General features: G+C 42.2%; 1 protein-coding gene across 1 annotated transcript in view; it reads left to right on the top strand.

The window, feature by feature from the left end:
• Window positions 1-20,179, top strand: part of nphs1 (NPHS1 adhesion molecule, nephrin) — a 37,819-nt gene extending 17,640 nt beyond the window's left edge. Inside the window, exons 8-30 of the mRNA XM_063878624.1 lie at window positions 1,413-1,534; window positions 1,742-1,913; window positions 3,203-3,360; window positions 4,311-4,452; window positions 4,863-4,987; window positions 5,073-5,241; window positions 5,419-5,548; window positions 7,253-7,425; window positions 8,135-8,275; window positions 8,837-8,977; window positions 10,770-10,891; window positions 11,483-11,642; window positions 11,750-11,906; window positions 12,250-12,401; window positions 14,802-14,913; window positions 15,001-15,182; window positions 15,316-15,366; window positions 15,661-15,783; window positions 16,352-16,400; window positions 16,682-16,814; window positions 17,928-18,006; window positions 18,215-18,381; window positions 18,545-20,179. Of these exons, the coding sequence (XP_063734694.1) occupies window positions 1,413-1,534; window positions 1,742-1,913; window positions 3,203-3,360; window positions 4,311-4,452; window positions 4,863-4,987; window positions 5,073-5,241; window positions 5,419-5,548; window positions 7,253-7,425; window positions 8,135-8,275; window positions 8,837-8,977; window positions 10,770-10,891; window positions 11,483-11,642; window positions 11,750-11,906; window positions 12,250-12,401; window positions 14,802-14,913; window positions 15,001-15,182; window positions 15,316-15,366; window positions 15,661-15,783; window positions 16,352-16,400; window positions 16,682-16,814; window positions 17,928-18,006; window positions 18,215-18,381; window positions 18,545-18,625 (3,041 nt within the window). The 3' untranslated portion in view covers window positions 18,626-20,179. The remainder of the gene's footprint in view (window positions 1-1,412; window positions 1,535-1,741; window positions 1,914-3,202; window positions 3,361-4,310; window positions 4,453-4,862; window positions 4,988-5,072; window positions 5,242-5,418; window positions 5,549-7,252; window positions 7,426-8,134; window positions 8,276-8,836; window positions 8,978-10,769; window positions 10,892-11,482; window positions 11,643-11,749; window positions 11,907-12,249; window positions 12,402-14,801; window positions 14,914-15,000; window positions 15,183-15,315; window positions 15,367-15,660; window positions 15,784-16,351; window positions 16,401-16,681; window positions 16,815-17,927; window positions 18,007-18,214; window positions 18,382-18,544) is intronic.
• Window positions 20,180-22,215: the final 2,036 nt, after the last annotated feature.

Below are 22,215 nucleotides of genomic sequence, written 5' to 3'. Positions count from 1 at the left end.
TTGTTTTCTTACTGTAAAACTGCTTAGTCCACAGTGGTGCCATGGATCCATTTATATTTACTGTTTTATTCAGTAATCTTAAAATGATCTACACAGTTATTCTTATTTCCAACCAAAACCAATAACCAATTTTTTACCATAATATTAACTAATACAGTAAGCTGAGGCCACCACAGTTAACGATAATGAATCCCACAAAACTAACCTAGCAAACTTTTGTGCTCATCAGCTTAAATTAAATTTAGAATCCACTGAGGCAGGAGGGGAGGCAGTTTCTGTTGCTTTTTCTTTCATGCTATTATCACAAACCGCGTGACGTTATATAATAAAAACTGTTGCTGCAGCACACCAAGGTGAGTTGAGCTGCTTTGGCTCTCATTGTATTTGGCGTTTCTTCTTCCTCTTATTTGTAGAGGCAACAATGAAAGCCATTGTTGCTGAACACACAAACAGTGTGTCATGGCAGCTACTGTTTACTACAGTTGGTTTAGTATTTTCTACTCTGTTGATCAGTTAAAGTAATTGATTGTTTAGGCCCGAGAGTCTTCCCACCTGCTTCTCCTTGCCTAAATCACGTTGTTGATTAAAGTGGAGCAGGGCTGCTGACACCTTTAGCAGTGAGCGCTCACTAGCTCAGCTGCCGTGTTATCCACAGGCTGACTAGAAAAACTTAATGTTGTCTCTATCTGTACTCTTCTACATTAGAAACAGCTGCTGCTCTTTTAACAGCCACCAATAACCGTGATCACTCTTCCCGCCTCTCCGTCTCCTGCTCTGTATTAAACAACATAGGCACGGTGCTAAGTGCTAATGTTGCAGAACTCGGGACCACCGCTGCAGTCTTACTCAGCATGCCAGCCCATCAAAGCCAGCGCGGTGGCCATTTTCAGCCAGCCAGATTGTTAGCAAGGTGGCAATTTGTCACACTGGCCCAGGATCCGCAGCCTGCTCTCTGAAACTGATTGCAGCAATAACAAAGGCCCGTCCTCCCCTATTTACTGCCTATATTTTATTCAAGGGGGCTGTGATTTATTCATATTTCACGTTGCCTTATTACTGTTTGAACATCTGTTATGTTTCTTTATGGACTGGATCCAGCTCACTGCTCCCTTAATACTTAATGCTCTCATCAGATCTGGACCTCTTATCCCACAGTCATGTTGATTGTGCCCAATTTATTGGCCCTGTCTCAACAAATACGGATGCTCCCTACTCAATTGCCAAGAGTGTTCTCATCGCTGTGCAGTTTCTTTTTTATGTTATCCTCCTGATGGTAACTCCATGCCCGTTTTGCCAAGCTGCTACATCCTCTCTCATCCCTCACCCTCTTTTCCTTTTGCTTTCTAACGCCATTTATGCAAGTCTCTCTCTTTGTAAATTCCAAATTATTTTTGTCTCTCATTTCCTGGCAGACCCACCTCAGCCTCCAGTTATTTTGGGTCTAGAGAGAGAGGAAGTCAAAGAGAGAAGCATGCTCATGTTGGAGTGTGTATCTCATGGTGGAAACCCCCTAGCCACTCTCCACTGGACCAAGGTAAATCTTCAGCACCATCTGTTAAGCAGGCTCTGAAACACACTGTCACACTGGCAAAATTAGCTTTTTTATTTTAACAACTTGCAGTGTAAGCATCCCAATGTTAGCGGCTTCTGTACTTTATTTAGCACGCCATATGGGACTGTGCTCATTTTTGAAACATGTTCTTGATGTTGCTTTTTTTTTGTATTTGTGTCTGTAATTCAGAATGAAGAAGTTCTGTCGACAACGTGGGAAGAGGACGCTGCGGCGCAGAAGTCCAGCAGTATCCTCATCCTGAAAATCTGCCCAACAGACAACCAGGCAGTGGTGCGCTGTGAAAGCGCCAATCTGGTGTCACAGTCACCTCTGTCTGTTAGCCGCAAAATCACTGTGCTCTGTGAGTGAAAGTAATGCTTAGTGCACAGCGACGAAACACACACACACACACACACACACACACACACACACACACACACACACACACACACACACACACATTTATACTCAAAGCCCTGCCAGGACGAGCAGCAATGGATTATTTAGGATATGGACAAAAGGCTGAGCAATATAATAAGAGTCTTACCTCAAAAAGCAATTCTTTTGCTGTCCCAGCATAAATTCTAATGCTAATATCATTAATGAAACTAATGGTTATTATGGCTGCGGCCCATATTTCCGACCGCCTTCAGATTAGTATCACGGCACGCTCTTTCATAGCTGCTACAATAACTTAGCTGATTTGCTTCAATGCACACTCCCGAGGCAGTACAGCCTACACTTTGTGCGATAGTAACGCCCATGTTTAATAGATTATACATTTCTCTTTGAATTTAAAATGTTTGTTTCAGCAACTATAAAACAAATACAGAATTAATATTCAGCAGCCTTAGTGCATTGAGACTAACAATGGCCTGATTACCACTACAGAGCCAGACAATGTAAGTCAGGGCTTTAATGTGATTGATGCACCTATTTTATGTAAATATGCTTCGAATTAGAAACAGTCCTTGCAGAAAGCTCTTGCTTATTCCATGTGAGGGTGGCTGAAGTTATTCCACTGCCCCACCTTTCCCAACAAAGCCCCCAACCGACCCTTGTGCCATGCCTCACAGTCATCCATTCATGGATGTTGAAAATGAGCTGCTGACTGCCTGACTGCGCTCTAGGCACTGGCAGAGGCTGGAGGGCACAGAATACGTCTCACTGGTGTAATATGAATATGCCTCTTTTACCTCACGGCTCCTGCTTAATTCCAACATTCTTTGTGTGTGGCATGCACACAGGCGTCGCTTTCTATGTCTCATGTGGGAAAGACACAAATAAGCATTAAGATTTACATACATGACCCCTCCTTCCCCATATCTGCCATGTCTGCCAGCTCAGTCCCCAGTCTTTGTATTCCCCGGAAGGCTTTATGCAGCTGCATCGCTTTGCCTGCAGCTATTGTACCCCTGTCTCCCTCTGTGGTTAAAACGAAGCAGACTTTAGAAACCACGGCGTAAACCCCCTGAGAAAACAAGTTGCCACTCAAAGTGATTTTCCTTCTCACCCTTGATGCAGCTCTATGTTTCATATCCCAAAATAGGTGTGCTGCCTCTGTGATCAGAAAAGGTAGCTGTTGAATTCATGGGTGATATTTTTACCGACTTGTTTTCATATGTCTGCCTGCCTGTGCGTTTACAACAGTTGAGCCTGCAGAGGTGACACTTGTGGGGTCATTCACGGCCACCGAGGGGCAGGACTTGAATATGGGCTGCCACGCCACATCCAGTAATCCACCTGTCCAGATCCGCTGGTGGCTGGGCTACAAGGAACTCAACTCCACCGGAGAAGCTATGGAAGAGGTGGGACTACACAGCACACAAGCAGCACTAGGTTGTGATCTGTCCAAGCAAGTAGAAACAATGATGTTGGGTAGTGTACACAATGGGTTTTAAATGAATGATCATGCTTGTTCTTTTAAAGTGAATACTGCAGTAGGATATGTTTTTGTGTCTTTTTGTGAACACAAGCCATAATACATAAAGAGCAAACGCATTGCCCCCTTAAATTTGCCTTGAGGGTAATAGACTTTTTTTTTTAAATGCCTCTCATTGAATTAAAAAAGAATCCTCTAAAATGTGACCTCCTGTGAACCTTTTAGATGAAAGGAAATGGTATGACCATGAGCAGTGTGTCTGAATAGACCTACTGCAAATGAATCAGCAGGTGATTCTAAAAAGAGTATTCTGCTGCTCTTCTCCTCTTTTGTGTACGTTAATAAGATCAAAGTGAATAAAAGCTGACACAGAAGATGAGCGTTCTTAAACAAGCTCTTTATTCATCTGGCAGCAGCATTTTCATTTGATCTTGCACAAGGCACTCAGTGTGGTGCTGTGTGTGAGCTTTAATGCATCTGAAACAGTGTGAGGTTAATGAAGACTGACGCTCCTGTCCAGTGTCTTTGTTAGTCTTTCTGACTGGGGCTTTTACAGTAATCACCACAATAATGGCTTTAATAACCAGATGAGCTGCACAGGCATGGCCACTATCAGGCAGGTGCGAAATGATGCTTCGCTCAATTTAAAACAGTGTGCAAAGCAGGAGAGTCAGATGAATATGCTATTTATCAAAGAGCATGCACAACATCACTCATTACAGCAGCTAATTTGCCATCTGTATTCGCCAAGACAAACCAATGTGGGTTGTTATTCTCCCTGATTCTTTTTTCTCCCTCTCTCCTAAGACTGAAAATGCCCGAAACCAAGTCTGTCTGTCCCCTGACTGAACTGCCATGTGTGCATTTTGTCCGCAGGGAGACAATGGTGGGATGACAACCATGTCCAACATGACCCACAGGGTCTCCCGGGAGGACGATGGACTGAAACTCACCTGTGAGGCTTTCAACAAGGGAACCCACTTCTCCAAGACCCAGTTCGACATCCTCAATGTCTACTGTCAGTAAGCCTTGGTGAAGTTTCTATTGTTGTTGAGTTAACTAGCATAAAATACATATGCAAGGAGAGTGACCTTTTATTTTTTACCACTTTTTTATATGTTATCAAATGTACACCCATCCTGGTTCAGGAGGGCTCGGTTGCCCAAATCAAAGCTCTGAATGTCAAGAAATGCAAAAATGGAAAAGAAATTGCTTTCGATATATGTAATTCTCCCCACAGAATGTGGCTATTCTTTACGCCTGCTTTGTCTCATTTGTGTTAATTTTTTCTGTTCCCCTTTTCAAATAGAAAATATTCTTTATGACTGGCCATGAGTGATGGTCTCTAAATGAAGTATAAACTACTGGGCTGCTGAAAATAAGTGTAAATGTACTACTAAATTCCTTCTTTTTGTTTCCTTACATCAGACCCCCCTCAAAATGTATGGCTCGATACTCCCCCTCCAGATGTCCCCCTTCGTTCAGGCACCACGGTCCGTCTCATCTGCTTCTCTACTGGAGGCAATCCCACTGCGACTCTGACTTGGTTCAAGGTTAGTGTGTACTGTATGTGTGTATTGGACCATATATCTAAAGTACACACTCTTCCCGGTGTAATATCCTCCCTTCCTGTTGTAGAATGGAAGGGCAGTGACTGATGCACTGAGGCAGACGTCTTTTGAGCGGGGTGTGGCTCGAGAACTGATCCTGGTTCTGACGGCAAGCGACAACATGGCCACCTACCGCTGTGATGCCACAAACAAAGCAAAGAAGATAATTTCTGCGCTCACTAAGCTCAAGGTTCAATGTGAGTTAGACCGGAGCTCTAACACAGTCACGCATGCTGAGAGAAAAGCACAATATCAGATGAATAGATTTATTTGAAACCATTTCACACAGATTTCCAGCTATATCATGTTGTACTCTTCTCCTCTTGATATTGTCAGTGCATTAAGATTGTGTGTTTTTGCTTTTGGTGCTCTAGTCCTAGCAGTAAGTATGAAGATCTCAACCAAGCAGGAGGTGCTACGGCAGGGACAGATGCTCACTCTGGAGTGCCTGTCTGGAAGCAGCAACCCTCAGCCCAGCATCTACTGGAGTTTGGCCGCAGTCAGGTTTGGCAAGGCGATGGGTGGGAAGGCCCATAGTTCAAAGGTTCAAAGGTTTTATTTGTCATATGCACAGCAGATACAGCGTATATGTTGGCAATGAAAATCTTATATCCCAGGCTCCTCCAACAACTCAACATATACAGTATAGTGCAAATAAGATAAATAAAATAGAAAATATATACAATAACAACACTAAGTAATAGTATGTAAAGATGTAAAATATATACATATGTAGAATAAATAGAAAGTATTTAAATACACTGTACAGTAATTTAAATACTTTACACTGTTGTATGAGGAGGTATAGACAGATGCATATATTACATATAAACAGATATTTATGGCAGATGTGTATAATATATAGATATGTGTACTATAAACAGTGGGCCACATACAGCGACATCATTTAGAATTTCCCTGGAATTTGTCTTAATTTAAGGCAATAAATATCAACTCCAGACACTCCGAACATGCTGAACCATGGCAGGTATAGTGCCATGTGCAAGTACTCTGGCATAAGAATGGAGTGGACGTCACCAATACGTCAGCAGTGTTGAAATTGTGGTACTGCTGTTAAATAAAGCTAAACAAAGGAAATGTGATTTTCCAGAGTGTCAGAACTTGTGTTATTGAATAGCAGTATGTAAGCCTTTCAGAAGGTGAACACACACTTTAATCCATCTAGGGCAGGGGTGTCCAAACTACGGCCCGGGGGCCAAATGCGGCCCGCAGGCCATTTTGAATCGGCCCTCAGCAAATTCTAAAAGTATAATGGAATAGGGCCCACAAATTAAACTTTTGATTGCTTATATGTTAAAATATATCAATGAACCCAATTTTCAAATAAATTCAGTCATTTAGAATATAAAACATTTTCTAACAAATCTTAGTTGATAAAAAAAAAAAAGCCCAATAACTTATTTCTATAACAAGCTTGAAATCGAACCTTCATATTTACTCTTATTATAAGCAATCTGAGGCTTCTGTTTTAAGGAATGAGCTGCCAACAAAATTAATGAAACCCTAAAGAGAGATGAGATGTAGGATGTGTTTTCCTTAAACCACTTGAAAGTATCGTGCATTATACACCTACATTTGATTTGTTTTGCTAACTTATAACTTCACTTATGAGGCAATATTTACCTCTATAAGTGGCCCAGCTCTCTGTATATTTTTCTGTATGTGGCCCTCGGTGAAAAACGTTTGGACACCCCTGATCTAGGGGTTTCAAAGGCTTTATTAGGATCCATGGACCAATTGTATTTCTTGAGCCCAAAACTGTAAAGATCCTATAATTATAACCACTCTAAAACATATGACAGTCTGAATGTGATAAAATGATATCCATGCATTTTATGTTCCTCAAATTCAGACTTGTTTTTCTTACGATGGACAAACAAATATATTTTCTTCTAATCTCTGCAAAACTTTTACCTAAGAGAAAAAGCAAAAAAAAGAAAAAATTGTTGAATCCCAGAAATCAATCGGTACTGACACAATGAGAAAAACATGTGGATATGAATAAAAATGAGAGGAAATCTGTTTTATATCGCTTCCTGCCTCCTGAGTCCCACTGACACTGACAGCAGCAGTTCCCTGCTAAATATTAGTGCTGAATGACTCCTGTAATGTGGTTAAAATTGTGATTGTTTGATGAACTTGAACTCTCCTGTTGATTTCATTTGCTGGATGCAATTTGTATCCTAGGTTACAGGGAGAGGACCAGCCCCCAAGGAAGGCTCACTTTGGTGGTGTGTCAGTGCAGAGTTCCCTATCCCTGAATCTGAGTTCACAACATCACAACAAGCATGTCATCTGCCAGGCCTACACTCCTGTGCTAGCTGAGGGGGCTAACACATTCTTTAAACTCAATGTGCTTTGTAAGTAGAGGGAAAACCGTTCATTTCTTTCATTCCTGCTTTGTTTGTTCCCTTCTTTCTTGGCAAGTGACCATGAGATGTGTTTTTTCTTAAACGATGCATAATGGTGCTTTATGATGGTGCGGATGTAAGCTGCTTTACTGATGTACTTTTGCACAGAAATGTCAGCATATAGTATGTGCGTGTGCTTTTTGTTTGCTGGAAAAACCTTTGTTTGGATTTGTGGGTCTGTTGAGCTCTGAGGCAGTGTGTCCTAATTGTGCATTTGCTTTGCTGCATGGCCATGTTTGTCTTTGATGCCATTTCATAGGCAGCAGCCAGCCTCTGCTTCAAAGCTCACTACTGTGTATGAGCATGAAGGAATGTCACTGTGTGTTTGTGCGGAGCTGCAGTTGGACAACAGTACTGTCACTCGTCATTTTAATGCCTGTCCCTCTCCCTCCCCCATTGCCTTTCTCCCCCGCCATCTAAGTGTGGGAAGTTGGTTGGATCTGGATTCATTGGTGGGATGTCGACTTTTTTTTACTGGTTTGACTCTCATTAGTGTCTCTTCCTGCTTCCATGCTCAATATGTTTTGTGTGTCTTTGTGTTCTCCTTTGCTCGTTCTTGTCATTCTGTGTGCTAGAGTTTGTATTCACGCCTTTGCTCATGTATTTTTGGTGTAAATCCAACTTGCGTAGCTGACTTGGTGTGCTGTTTCTGTGTCAGACCCACCAGAATTCAGCCCTGAGCAGCCGGTGCAGATTCAGGTGTTGGAGGATGACATGGCAACCATCCCATTGCTGGTCTCAGCTAACCCGGAGGAGGTCTCCTGCATTTGGCTGCACCGCAGGGAGAGGCTGGTCAAAGGTGATCCGAGGCTGTGTGATGGCTCTATAAACCAGGTCCTAGTTGAGCTGAGCCAGCAAGTAAGCACTCAGCTCTGCCATTCAGGGTCTGAATAAAACATGGCAGGTTAGCCAGCATGGGACCCTGCCAAATGTGATTCTCATTATGGCTCTAATGTATGCAGTCTAAATGAGGTTTGCTGTCTCCCTGAATACAACACAGCGATTCTAAACCTGGCTTCTCCTCCAGGCCGGTGTCATCAGGGCCCTGCTGCACCCACTCTCTTTCTGTGGTAACTCTGTTAGCTCCATCATACGCAGCCCCCACCATAAAATGTATCCTGAATGTGGAAACCCACCTATTGCATTCAGACTGCTGCGGTAGAGGAGGTGTCTCTCACACAGCCTATTGTCGGCTTCATGTGGGAATCCTGCCAGGCCAATCAATAATGCAGGATTAGATGTCACTTAGAGACCAGTGGCCAGAGGACACGCGGTTGATGAGAGTGTAATGAATACTTAATTTACCGTTGTTTTGCATGTGTGTGCGTCTCTGCGTGTGCGTTTCAATGTTTTTATAAAGAGGGGAATCTGCGCTTCCACTGGTCAGATGACAACTCTCTGAAGATCAAGAACGTGACAAGGAAAAATGCCGGAGTTTACACGGTCAAGTGTACCAACGAGGAGGGAGAAAACCAAGCCTCCATCATGCTGGATGTTCTGTGTAAGAAGTGCACACACAGAGTGGATGAGCAGTCACATGTATCCCAAACACCAATTCAATGTTTGAGTGAAATAACCTCACCTGTAGAGTACTTTGCACATATCAACATGGTTCCCACATGTCTTTGAATTTCTTGAAAGTGAATTGATATACAGTAGGTGGATAGAGGTTATAGAAAGAGCTTCAATTTATATATTTATTGCAAGAATAGAAATTCAAGCTCTTTTGATATTTTCTTCCTTTACCAAGTAAATAATATATGTGTGTGTGTGTGTGTGTGTGTGTGTGTGTGTGTGTGTGTGTGTGTGTGTGTGTGTGTGTGTGTGTGTGTGTGTGTGTGTGTGTGTGTGTGTGTGTGTGTGTGTGTGTGTGTGTCGGCTGCAGTTGCATCATTGTTTCACGCACCTTCTTAGAGCTGTGTTGAGTCCTTACATTTAAGGGAAATTGGGCTTGAAAAGTCCTGAATGTGATGCTTAAGAAGGTGTGGGAGTCCTGAATTAAAAAATGACATGCATGGCAGTGGTAACACGACTTTATTTTTTTCCCCCAGGTGTTCGAATAATTTTTCAGTTACCTTTTGAAAGCAAGTTAAATTATTTACAATAATTCCTAAAGCTTAATTAAAGTTCCCTAGAGCACTTAACAGAGGAAAATGGGCAAAGGGGATGGAAATGAGAGAAAAGGATGGGAGTATAAAAATCATTATCTTTTCACCTTCCTGCTATTCATTCATAATTGATCACTCTTTTTTTTTTACTAGCATGCCAGATTTGCAGGTAAAGCTTGGGGCCGTGTGGGTCACAAGTCAAGCTGTATAGGCTCCTTCATAGAATGTTGCAATAGCTGTCCATTTTGGATTTGAATCAGTAGACCTCTCACATGTTTTGAACTTGTCTAAAGCTGCTGAGTATCAGAACCGCTGAAGCATCCACGCACACAGACATCAACATTGGCTTTCAGCCCCTACCCAGCAAGCATGACACATTCATTAGGCCTCCATGCAAGGCCGTGCATCTCCACCGCTGCCCGGGGCCTCGCCTCTAGCTCCAACCCTCTGCCCCGATACTGATGATTTAATAATGGAAGTGTTGAAAATGTAGGTCTGCCTGTTTCACCAAAGCCCATGGTACACACCTAATGGATTCTGCCGGCCTGAACCGACTGCGCTTGACAGTTGTAGATATTCATTATGTATGGATGATTGTAGTAGCTTTTATGGGTGGCGGTGTAGCCCACTTAACAATGTCGGTCTTGGTTAGCAGGCCAACACGGGTGGATCCCACCAACCCAGAGGTCTGTGTCTCGCTAGTGTTTCTCACTACTGTTCTTCAAGTGCGAACATAGGTTTAGACAAGGAGGAAGTGATGGCCTTATTGCTGCTAGTACATAGCACTCATGGGAAGTATAAAAAGCTTATGCGGTAGGGGCAAATGACGACTAGAGGAGCCAAGCAGTCAGGAAGGAAAGGAGACTTAATGAAGAGAGGGGAGCTGGTCAGTCTGTCATGTGGGAATCAGCTGTCAGTGGAGGGCCTTCTGGGTCAAATGCACAATTCTCAGTTTGGTTGCATAAGCATCTGTAATCCTCCAACGTATAGAAGAGTTGAAAGCGTTCCATCTCAAACACAAAGGCGAATTAAGACGGGGTTATGCACAATTTCAAAGGCAAACGAGTGCCAGGCTAATTATAGCAATGTGGCGTGCTTGCTTAATGGGTTGACAAATGATTTTTCCAAAGTTGGCATGTTAACCTTTGCTCCTGCCTGAGCCTTGTCCTTTTTTCTTACTCTCAGATGCTCCCATTGTCAAGGCAGAGAAAGACCCTGTGTTAGTGAACCTGGGGGAAACGGCAGACCTAATATGTGTGGCAGATGCCAACCCCATTATATCCGGCATGTTCTCTTGGAAATGGCTGGTAAGAGCTTGGGATACACACACACAGAATCATCCCCTGAATCATATTACCTTTATCTGGCTTGCTTTCTATTATTTTATCCATTCTTACCGTTTATCACTGGCCTTTCTAAATGCACAGATGCACCATATTTCACTGGCTCTAACTATCCCTCCACCCTACCTCTTCCTGCTCCCCACACGGTCCAAATCCAGAAAAATAGCTTTCATTACCGCTGCGTGACTAAAGGGCACATTCGTCAATGTGGCGTGGTCTTTGTATCTACTGATGCCTTCTCCAGTTTAACCCACCCCCTGGCAATAGTGTGTGTCCCGCTTTCAACCTACCCACCCCCTCCCGTTTCTCTTTCCCTGTGGCTCTCCAACCCTTAGCATTATCTTTCTCTGTCCTCAGCGCTCATTCCCCCAACGCCCTTCCCATCCCGACCTCAAGCCCTGATGGTTTCCTGCTCAACTCTCCCTCACTGTCTACCTGCCTTTTACTCGCACTGCCCTCCCCCCTACTCCAGCCCTCACCCAGGAGGAGGGGGGGGGGTGTTTTGAGGAATAGCTGCTGTCTGCTGCTTATTCGCCCTCACTTTGTCTTCCGCAGGGAGAAGGGGAGGTGGAGATGGGACAGGAGACCCAGCAAGACGAATCTGGCCTTCTGACCATCCATGATGTGACTCGTGCTCATGCTGGTCTTTACCAGTGCTCAGCCAATAACGACATAGCACCCCCTGCCACTGTAGATGTGCAGCTGGTGGTGCAATGTGAGTTTTTAGTATTTATTCTCAGTATAAGAGGGTACTCACATGTACTCATTCCTGTATTATGTCCGCTTTCTTCATGAATAACCTCCATGTCTTGTCTTGTGTAGTCAAACCTAATCTTCAGAAAGGAGCGCAATGGAGGAAGGTAGCAAGTAGAGGTGACGGCACCACAACGGCTGAGGTAGTGTGTCAGGCCGAAGGGATTCCTCGTATCGACTTCTCTTGGGAAAAAAATGGTGTTCGCATAGACTTTGAAAACCCGAGGTCAGAGAGCTTGCATTATTCTGTTCTTACTCTTCCTCACACTGTTAGCTTCAGTGCTACTGTCAGCATTTGGTTTCATACTGATGAATCCTCACAATTAGAATAAGTTTTACCCAAATATAATATATTCTTTAGCTAGTCCTTGCTATTTCACCACTAAATCCAGATTTAGTGCATTTTATACTTTGCTTTTCACTATGCAAATACCTGTTTAATGCTTTCTTTGATGTGTGAAATTGGGTGACTTAGTGCGATCTGCAGGACATCACAATCCCTGCTGTCTGCCTGCTCGGGATTTATCTCTCTTTCTGTGTGTGTCTGTGTGCGTACGTGCATGCTGCAGGTATGAGGAGTGGACCGTGAGGGAGGGCTCCTTTCACACCAGCACGGTTAGAGTTGTAAATGTGAGCACGGCTCTGGACTATGCTGTCTTCAGCTGCACGGCTCGCAACTCGCTCGGGGAAGACTCACTCGACATTCAGCTCGTCAGCACAAGTACTGCATCCGAGTACATTTGGGAGTTTTGTTTGTATTGGTGTGTTTGTCTCTGGGTGACTCAAGTTGGCCTTCTGTATGTAAAAAAAACATGTACCTTCAAAACGTCAACTTTTCATGAGGTACGAAAAAGAACCCGGGCTCAGCGTTGGAGCAAGGCATTTTTAATATAATAATTCAATGGGTCTTTAAGGTTTATTTGGCTTCAGATGGAGGAGATTTCGTGGTGTTACACATGATCCTGCAGCAGCAATAAGCTAAACGTAGAAATTATTATTTTAATGTAATGATGTGTTGTGAACGGTAACTAGTTATAACAAGCCACTGATAATTAACACCCAACGGTGCAGTTCCACAAAACTGAAGCTGCTTGTAGCCAATTTTTGCTCATTGTTTTTTAACTGGCCTGCACATATGCTAAACATTAAAAGCCTTTATGTTCTTACCAACACACCCTTTCCACCTACACGACATGTAATGAACGGGAGGCCAATTCGAGGAGTAGATTGAGAACGCAACCATCTAGTGATCAAAAGATAGAATTACCAGAGCTACAAAGCGAGTTCATCTTGTTAGTGTAGACGTGTAAGTAACCTTCTACACCTTCAGTGTTTTATGTCAGACCTTCGGTGCAATCAGTTTAGTCAAATCCTTTTGCTCCCTAGTGGTTAAAATTACCTTGTGCATCTTTAAATGAATGGCAAATGATCAAAGTCAGTGTTTAGAGACCACAACATGTAGGGATTATGCGTATCACGTACTTGGCAGTGGGGCACAAACTATTCCTTTGGTTCTAATTTGGCAGCATCTCAAAAATAATCGCGTCTGTACTGCTTTGTCCAAGGTTTATCAGCCTTTTCCAGCATCATTACAATATTGTGGGAGGGCCATTGAACACGCATATTTCTGTAAACTGGAGAGTGCTGTTTCTCCTGAGTGTCAGCCCTTTAAAGAACTTATTCCATTGCCCTATCTCTCCCTTATCTTTCAGCCCATAGCAGTACTTCACTTCCCCCTCTGATAATACTGCAGCGATATGCTTCACTCTCCCGGCGTGCTTAGACTTTTCTGCCTTCAAGCTACCAGTGTATCTTTGCAACAACCGCCATTATCAACTCAGTGCTGCTCTCAGCGAAGGCCCACAGCCACCATTGGACACATTTAATGTTTACTTTGAAACCCATAAAATACAATCCAACTCTGGCCTGTTTTTCCCCAGTCATTTTGTTAGTGCTGCACATATTCATAATTAATCTGACGCAGTGATAATACATTTTGTATGCTTCCTTATCATTTTAGAGCTCAAGAGGAAAAGAGAGTGGGGTTTTTTTTTTAGCGCAGCGCTTTTTGGATTTGAACGAGACGAGATCCAAATAAGGCTGACCTCTTCGCCCTGGAATCTTATGAGTAGAGCTGATAGTGGGAATTATTTATTCCACAAACTGGGCTGTAGCCTGGAGCAAGAGAGGAGTAGAGTATCCCCTTCTTATGTTGCTGCTCAACCATATATCCTCCTTCTCTCCTTGACTATCTCTCCTTCTGCCCCTACAACCACCCTCCTTTCTTTCCATGCTCCAAATGCAAAATAATCTACTTTCCCTTTACTGCCCTGACTGAAGCAGTGCCTCATGTCAGACTGAAGGCCTGGATAGCCTCTTTTGATCTGTGTTAACAATACTGATAATAATCAAGAGGCTTCATCAGTCAGGCAAGACTTTGGTTGGATAAATTGGACAAATCAGCCACTTTGCTCTAAAAGGGATGGGCCGTGTTTTCTGATCATCCATACAGCAAAGCACAACCTTAAGATAAAAGCCGATAAAGTAGTGCACCGTGAAAACGGTGATCTTTGGAAGCCTAAGGAATAAACAGCCAATAAGAAGAGACCATCTTCTGATGATGATATTTCTCTCTCTTGATTTATATTCTTTTTTGTTATTTATCGTTGGTAGTTTTTTAACAGTTTCCTTCATTCAATTCTTGAAGTGTAATTTAAATATTTAGCAGTCTTCTGGTACACATACTGTATCTAATGATAAGAATAATGTTGGTTTTAAAATCAATTCAATTGGGTAATTGAGAATATCTCGAATCGTTTTTGTATTCCTTTTTTATTTCTATCTTGAAGAACATCAGCTCTGCAATTTCTTTTAGTGTTATCAATTTATGTATTTTTAACCGCTCCGAAGCATTAAGCGGGGATGCACGCTCGTATAGGCCGGCAGGGCCTCAGGTGTTATTTCAGAGTCTGCAGATATAATCACTTGACTGTCTCATGGCACACCTCTCCATTTCTTAGGACTTAAAGCCTTTTCCTATAGCCACCCGTCGAGTGAAGGTGTTCCGCTCTTCAGTATTCACACAACATCCAGAGTGCATACTTTTTAATTTTGCCCTCAGATCACCCAGATCCTCCTTCAGCGTTCGGCCAAGTCGACGTCTCCCACGACTCGGTCACTCTTGAGTGGATCCCCAGCTTCAACGGTGGTTTGCGGCAAAGGTTTCGTGTAAGGTGAGATGTCAAGGAAAGATGTTGGTTAAAGAATGATACCCTTTCAAAATAAAACACCCATACTTGACAGAACCTTTTGGTTGACAGATACCGTTGGGATCAGTCAGACAGTTTTCTGTATGTGGATGTCTTTCCTCCCGGAGCTACAACCTTCACTGTCGCCGGCCTGCAGCCTGTCACCACCTACAACTTCTCTGTCAATGCTCTCAATGCAATGGGAGAGAGCGCCTATGCTGACAACAATGCAGTACTGACCATCACCACCAAGGGTCAGTTTGGAGTAACCCCAGGTTGACACTGAAAGGACTCCACTGTACAACTGTCTGATAATCTAATATATTCAACATGTTATGCTCAGAAGTTAGGCAAATTCGTTTCTGTTTTTTATTTCTTCCTCTACAGAGAGGCCAGACCCAGAAGGAGTCCCAACAGATGTTGACTCAGACTCACAGAGTAAGTCTTTTTTCACAACTCCCTGAAAAAAGCTCTTAAGGGCAGTTGGAAATTGCTGTTTGTACAGCAGCTAGCTTCATTTGGCTAAATCATGTTAATGTATGCACCTCCAAGGCTGTTAATGTTTGCTCTATGAGAGAAACAGTTGTCATGGTGCCCGCCCATAGTTTTCCCCTCTGCTATTATTTAAACAATTAACAGAAATAAGAGATGGTCCGTACCACTTCTGAATTCTTCTTCTTTAACTTTTATTATCATGCATTGAGCTAATGTTTCTGATGTTTTGTCAACTAGGTGCAAGTGGACTGCCCGCTTACTTGACAGTAGTGTTCACGGTGGTGTTCGGAGTCCTGCTGGTGTTTAATTCAGTGGGTTGCTTCTTTGGTTTAAGGTGGAAAAGGAGGCGAGGCCAGACAGGTAACCATAATGATCTTTTGATCTATGGATGTGAAAGTATTTCCCCTATCCCTTTCTGGCATTATAATGTCCCGAATCCTCAACAGAACTCTAAAGCAATTACTCCAGATCCATGATGCAATTGTCAGCTCAGCCTCTCACTCTCTATTCATCTCTCCATGTCCCTTTTTCTACCCGTCTATCCTGTCTCCTCTTCTACCGCTTATTCTCTCAGCCTCATGCCACATTCATCCTTCAAATCTGTCACTTCTGCATTTCGTCCATATCTTTTATCTCATTTGCTAGCGTTATGTCCTCCCTCTATCTTTCGTTCTGTCTCTTTCTATTTGTTATTCAGTATAACTGTCAGGATCTCCCCTCTCTATGTTGTATTTTTCTTTCCTCACCTCCCACTGCCCTTTGCTTTTTCACATAGATTTTCGCACCTCGCTTGTCTTTCATTCACTCACACTCTCTGGCCCTTTTTTTGCTCTGATCAATTTTAGTGCTTATGAGCTGATGCTCCTCTCTTCGAGTCCTAATTTCCTAACACTAAGCCTTTCTCCTCCTGTTTATATTCCCCCTGCAGGGGGTAGAGGAAGCAGTGTGCTTGATGGAAAGAAGAATAAAGAGGAGGGGTAAGTTAAGGCCCTTCAGAAGGAGTATTAAAGAGAAGTCTCAGGCCTTGTCCATTGGCTGAACCAGCTATTAAAACAGCCAGGCTGGCAAAACAACAAGCCTCTGTCAATATCCAATCTTATTAGAGTCATCAATGTGAAAATTGTTATTTAGAACATGTGCATTAAGAATATTGAGCTGTGTGTGCTCAATGTTTTGCATCACTGGTGTTATTAAGTAGTAATAATGTTAGGATATAATTCAAGAAAGTAAAGGAAAAAATCTAATTTCCCCCATGCAGGTGTAGTCATTCCACTGTAAGCAACTCCAATAAGTATGAGAGCAGAGAAAAGATCAACGCCGCAGCCCAGCGCACCCTGCTCATCGACTCCGGATCTGAAACAGACAGCAATGTCTACGAGAGCTATGCAGCGGTAAGAGCGGGAAGAGCGAAAGGGAAAGGGGTAGATAGAAAAATATGCAGACACGCAGCAGAGAAGGCTGAGTAAACAGATGAAGGGAGGAAAGAGGTTAGGCAGGGGGTGATGGGATCTGGCAGAAGAGGAAGTGGAGAATTCAGCCATAACAAGAAAAACTGATAAATAAACTAATGAAACCTTTAGCTGTGCATAGAGATGGAACATAGATCAATATCTCACAATTAGTATTCAAAATGCACATCGATCTGGGAGAAATTATCATCTTGTACTTTAAAAAGGCCCACAAGGACTTGAACCTTGAAGAAAACTGTTTACTGAGGAAGAAGAAAACAGATCGCGCTGTGATGTCAGGACGGGGTATAATAAGATCTTGAATCCCCTCGGAGGCAGCCTTTGTCTTTCCCCTCATTTAAAATGGTACATACTTGTAAGGGCAGGTTCAGCCAAATTACCAAAAAAACACATTTCCCAAACCTCCTGCAGAGATATCAGCCCCTCGAGTGTAGATGGGCTTGGTTTTATTCCTCCAGGTTTTGAAATATCTGTGTTTGTGATTTCTGCATACACGGTTGGAGCTTTTAGTGGTCAGTCTTGTGTTATTACATTGAGTTATCAATGAGGTCAAAAATGAAGGCCATTGTATAGCTCTGTGGGTAGAGCAGGCGGCCATATACTGGGGCTTGATCCCCATGCAGTGGACCTAGGTTTGAATCCGGCCTGACTGCCTTTGCTGTGCGTCTTCCCCTCTATCTCCCTACTTCTCATCTGCACTACGTTAAAGGCACTGCTTGCCCCAGAAATGAAATCAAAGATAATATTTGATTTGATTAAATTTGATTTATATGACAAATTAAAGCTACATTTCACATCAGACACTATGAAAAATACATGGTTATCAAAATGTCAGGGCAACAACAATATAGTTTTAAATAACTATCTGCATGGTGAAACTTTTTCAGGGGGGGGTGGGATAGTAATATGCGTGAACGGACCTTCAAAGAATTCACTGCACCCTCGTTGGCACTGGTGCAACATGTGGATTCTTCTTTTACCTGAGGTGACCTCAGGCCAAAGTTGAGCTGACGCTATCTCTTTTGTTCATTTCAGGAAAGTTCCCATTATTATTACCCCACCGGTGACTACATGCCGCCTCTGAGCCCTCTCCCCGAGGAAACACGTAGGCACGGTGAGACATAAATATACCTCAGAGTAAACAAGGAAACAGTAAACATCTCGCTCTATTCCAAAATAGGAAGCAGTCCGAGCCAATAAGGAGCTGAATCAGTCCTTGTGATAATCAGCTAGGACCCCCTGGGGTATATTCAGATTTATCTTAAAGTTTGCTTTTAGTTATTATTCATGTTTGATGTATGCAATTCTATGTGCTTTTCAAGATGTCACCCGCCTCCCTGTGGACCCTCACAGCCATCTGTATGAAGACGTGAGAGACAGGGGTCTGTACCAGGACATCCTCTCTTCAACTCTTCCTTCTCCTCCGTGCTTGTTTGACCACAGGCTGCCTCATCTGAGGACTGAGTTGAGATCAAAAGACTACCCTCAGGTCTGTAAAAGAAAACCTACCTATGATGAGAGCGCCTACGTGATATATTACTTACATTGATTATCACTATTCAGTTGTGAAAGAAACCGTTGGATAAAGGTGGATAATGCGCTGCTGCTCTGTTACATTAATGATAACTGAGGTGTAATCTGTGTCTCAGCAGGCTGCTGAAAGAGCGAGGGATGCTCGACAACCACCGAGAGATTCTCATCTTCCCTTTGAACAACGAGGCGAATTAGTCTAGAGTTGGAAGGTCAGAGCAAACAAATACGCTATGACAAGGCTCAACAGAAGTCATCGAGTACAGTGTTGTATAGCAAATACTGAATGCGAAACTTTTTAAAGCGTATCTCCCACGTCTTTCTGTGTATAGTGTTAACCTCGAGCGTTTCCGTCAGATTGAGTGGACCCACAGTACTGTATGGTAAACTGAAGGAGCTTGAAAATGAAATATATGTTGTATATGATGCAATTGAAACACAATGAGAACACGGGAGAGCTGGAACTTGATGGCAACCACTGCGGTTGCCTGACCAATTCTGAAGATTTCTCACCAGCCATGTATTAAGCTAGCTCTGAGAGAATAATCAACATTCTGCATAACAAGATAAAACCAGCCAAGCATTATAACACCTGTGGCAGAAATAGGGAGACAAAGCACTGAGAGCACAGCACCTCAAGGTTACATAGCTGTGCTCAGCGGGGGCAGTAGAAACTGATAAACTGGGTCAAAGTTATGGGCCGAGGAAAATATTTCCCCAACAATTACCACAAGCAACAGGAATGGTTCATTTCAAATTCTTTTACGAAAGACGAGCCACTAGTTTACATTTGTCTCCCTTTGTGATATCACTCCTCCCATGACCTCACTTAGTTATTTTGTCTTTAAAGCTAAGCCCCCCTTCATCCTCCCATTAGGCCTGCAGGTAGACATGAATCAGTCAGTTAGAGACAAAAATGGACTGACAACGCTGTAGTTGGCAATGGTGCAGAGGCAGCGCAGAGTCACAGTGCCACCCAGCACTGCATCCTTTTTGACCCATCCAATGTCAACATTTTACAAACATGTATAGATGAAACCCGAAGACAGTGGCCTTTCCCTTCCCTCGCTGATACAAAGAGTTGCACAGTAAGTCCGTGAAATCCCGACAATGGGATAGCACTGACTGGTATTTAGCATGGTTATGTCTTCAGTAAGGTAAAGCCATATCTAGGGCTGGACTCTAATCCTGTTTTCTCTCGGATTGAAGTTTAGCTCACAGCATCAGGGAGAGCGGGTGAGAGACCGTGTCGGGAATTTGTCTCACTGAGAGTGGTCACTCACAGAGAGATGGGAGGGATAAGCTGATGCTGTGGCTACTGCTACAAAAATAATCTCTGTTCTCTTCCTTTGGTTTCCATTATTTTTCAGCTTGTAGTTCAAAGTAAAGCAATTCACTGCATAAAGCTAACCACAGCCTATACAATAATCAAATGTATTAATAGGACTCTTTTCAAACCCAAAGTTGCGTTACACGAGATAGAACATTTAAATTGGCAAATTGTAAACTCCAATATAAAATCTAATAAAAATTGAATAGATTTGTGGCGGTTATTTAGACTAAGTTGAAATAAGATGGCTCAACTGGCTTATGTTTTATTAGCGTGCATAAAAAATATTAAATACAAATCTAAAATAGTTTAGGATTTTTCCTTCTTTTCTACAAGGGTCTTGCACTTGAGTCAGTTCGAGGTACACACATAAATGCCATCCTCCTCGGTTGAGTTGCTACATTAGCTAGCTTTGTAGCTGCATGTTTCCTGCAATAAAATGTTAACAATAAGGTCTGTGGATTTTCTTGAGTAACCCTATCATGATTTCTCCAAAAAATGCTTTTGAGTTTTTCTAATTTATTCTTTTGGTACTTTGGGCTTCACAAGCAGAGAGCTACATTATATTCAAGAGACTGCTAATAGCTCTACAGACAATATCTCAAACACTGGGCACCTCAAGCCAAAATAACTTTGATTAAGGATTTCCATGTGAATTGTTCTTTTAAACTCAACATTGCTTAAAGCTAAATGCTAATATCAGTATGCTAATATGATCACAGTGACAATTCTAACTTGATTATGTTTAGGCTACTAGCAGTAAGGTTTATCTACTACACCACCTTAGCTGAAAAATCTGAAACATTGACTTTAATTAAATGTATTTTGTGAACAGATAACTGTATATTAGGTTAGGTGAAAGCAATAATATTAAGTTGAATCTAATATTTTATTTGAACGTAATATGATTGCTTTCAACTAACCTAATTAAGATATGTGAAATCTGTTGACATACTACAGTAAAAGTCAATGTTTCAGTTTAAGTTTAGCGTGTTAGGAAGCCAAAATATGCTATTTAGCACTGACGCATAGCTAGTGCTGAAGGGAATGTCATTATCTTTCATAAACCAAAGTATTGGGCTAATTAAAATGTTAACCTGATAATGGGGCTAGTTGAAAAGTCAAGGGAGAATTCATCCTGAGAGGAACATGACTGTTTGCACAACTTTCATTGCAATAGATATTTCAGTGTGGATCAAAGCTAATGTGGTTTAAGAAAGCAAGCTGACTCAGCTGTCTTCAAGGAGGTCTTTTAAGGACAAACTAAAACTCAGACATATATTGTTTTTGGGGATTAATAAGATAGCCTAAAAACCTACGAATCGACAATCAACAAAAACAATAGGTGCTTTTTTTCTTAAACAACAACATGGTTCCAGGGCTCCGTGTTTGTGAACTGTTGCAGAGATCAGACACTTGCTCAAAGTTTCCATAGCTCCTTAAGCTGCTGCATTGTAAAATACACAAATAGGGGAAGGGATTTTACTATATGTGTACACACAGCAGTTATGCATACATCCTGGTTCTGCTTCCAGCTTCTGCTTTTCCCTCAAGCACGTTTCGTCAGTCTCAGGAGTACACATACTGTATAACACAGCATAGACGACACATTTAGATGGGCACAGTTAATAATAACAGGGATTTATCTTCATTTATTGTGTCCATTTTCTTCTTTACTTCTTGTTGAAGATGACGTGGTCCGCTTTATACTTTTACTTTTTTTTTTTTACCTGAACCAAGTTTCACAATAATGTTAAATACATCTGAAATATTTAGAGAGCGATTATATTTAAATTCTGATGATGTTGTTGTTATTCACACATTTGCACAACCTACACAATTCTGTTTCCTCAATAGCCTGGAGATAAATCTCAATATTTCCCATAAATGTGTTCCTTCAATTAGTCTCACTATTCTCAATCATGAGCTGTCAAGGTGTGTTTGTCTCATTACTGAACCTTTGTTTAAGTTCCTGTCAAGATGACTGCTGTGTTCATTCCTCAGCCTGTTCATGATGCATCATTTCTGCTCAGGCACAAACGGTAATCTGCCAAAGTGAAGGCTTGACAGCTCAATACTGTACATCAACCTCTGTTTCTGCTCATGAACGTTTTGATATCATGCGTTCAGAAGAATCTCCGGGGAGATTGAACACTCAAGCTGCACGAGTGCACAATTAGGTCAAAAGAGAAACAAAAATGAGTCTCTAATTACCTTAGCCCTAGGAGAGTCTTCACATTTTCCCCCTCTCATGAATGTTTTTCTTTTGGAAAACAAATATGAGATTGAATAACACTCATTTATTACTTTAACAGGTTGTGCTACCAGTGGGGAGCTCACTCAAATTTAACTCAAATTGCTGCAAACCTTGTCATTGCTGTCATTATTCAGATTTTTTCAATTTGAAATAGTTAGAAATCAAATCAAAAGCAACCGCAGGTTTTACAAATTAGAACATGATTG

The sequence above is a fragment of the Eleginops maclovinus genome, chromosome 3, assembly GCF_036324505.1.
Source record: "Eleginops maclovinus isolate JMC-PN-2008 ecotype Puerto Natales chromosome 3, JC_Emac_rtc_rv5, whole genome shotgun sequence".
Classification (NCBI taxonomy): domain Eukaryota; kingdom Metazoa; phylum Chordata; class Actinopteri; order Perciformes; family Eleginopidae; genus Eleginops; species Eleginops maclovinus.
This window is presented reverse-complemented; position numbering and strand designations above follow the sequence as displayed.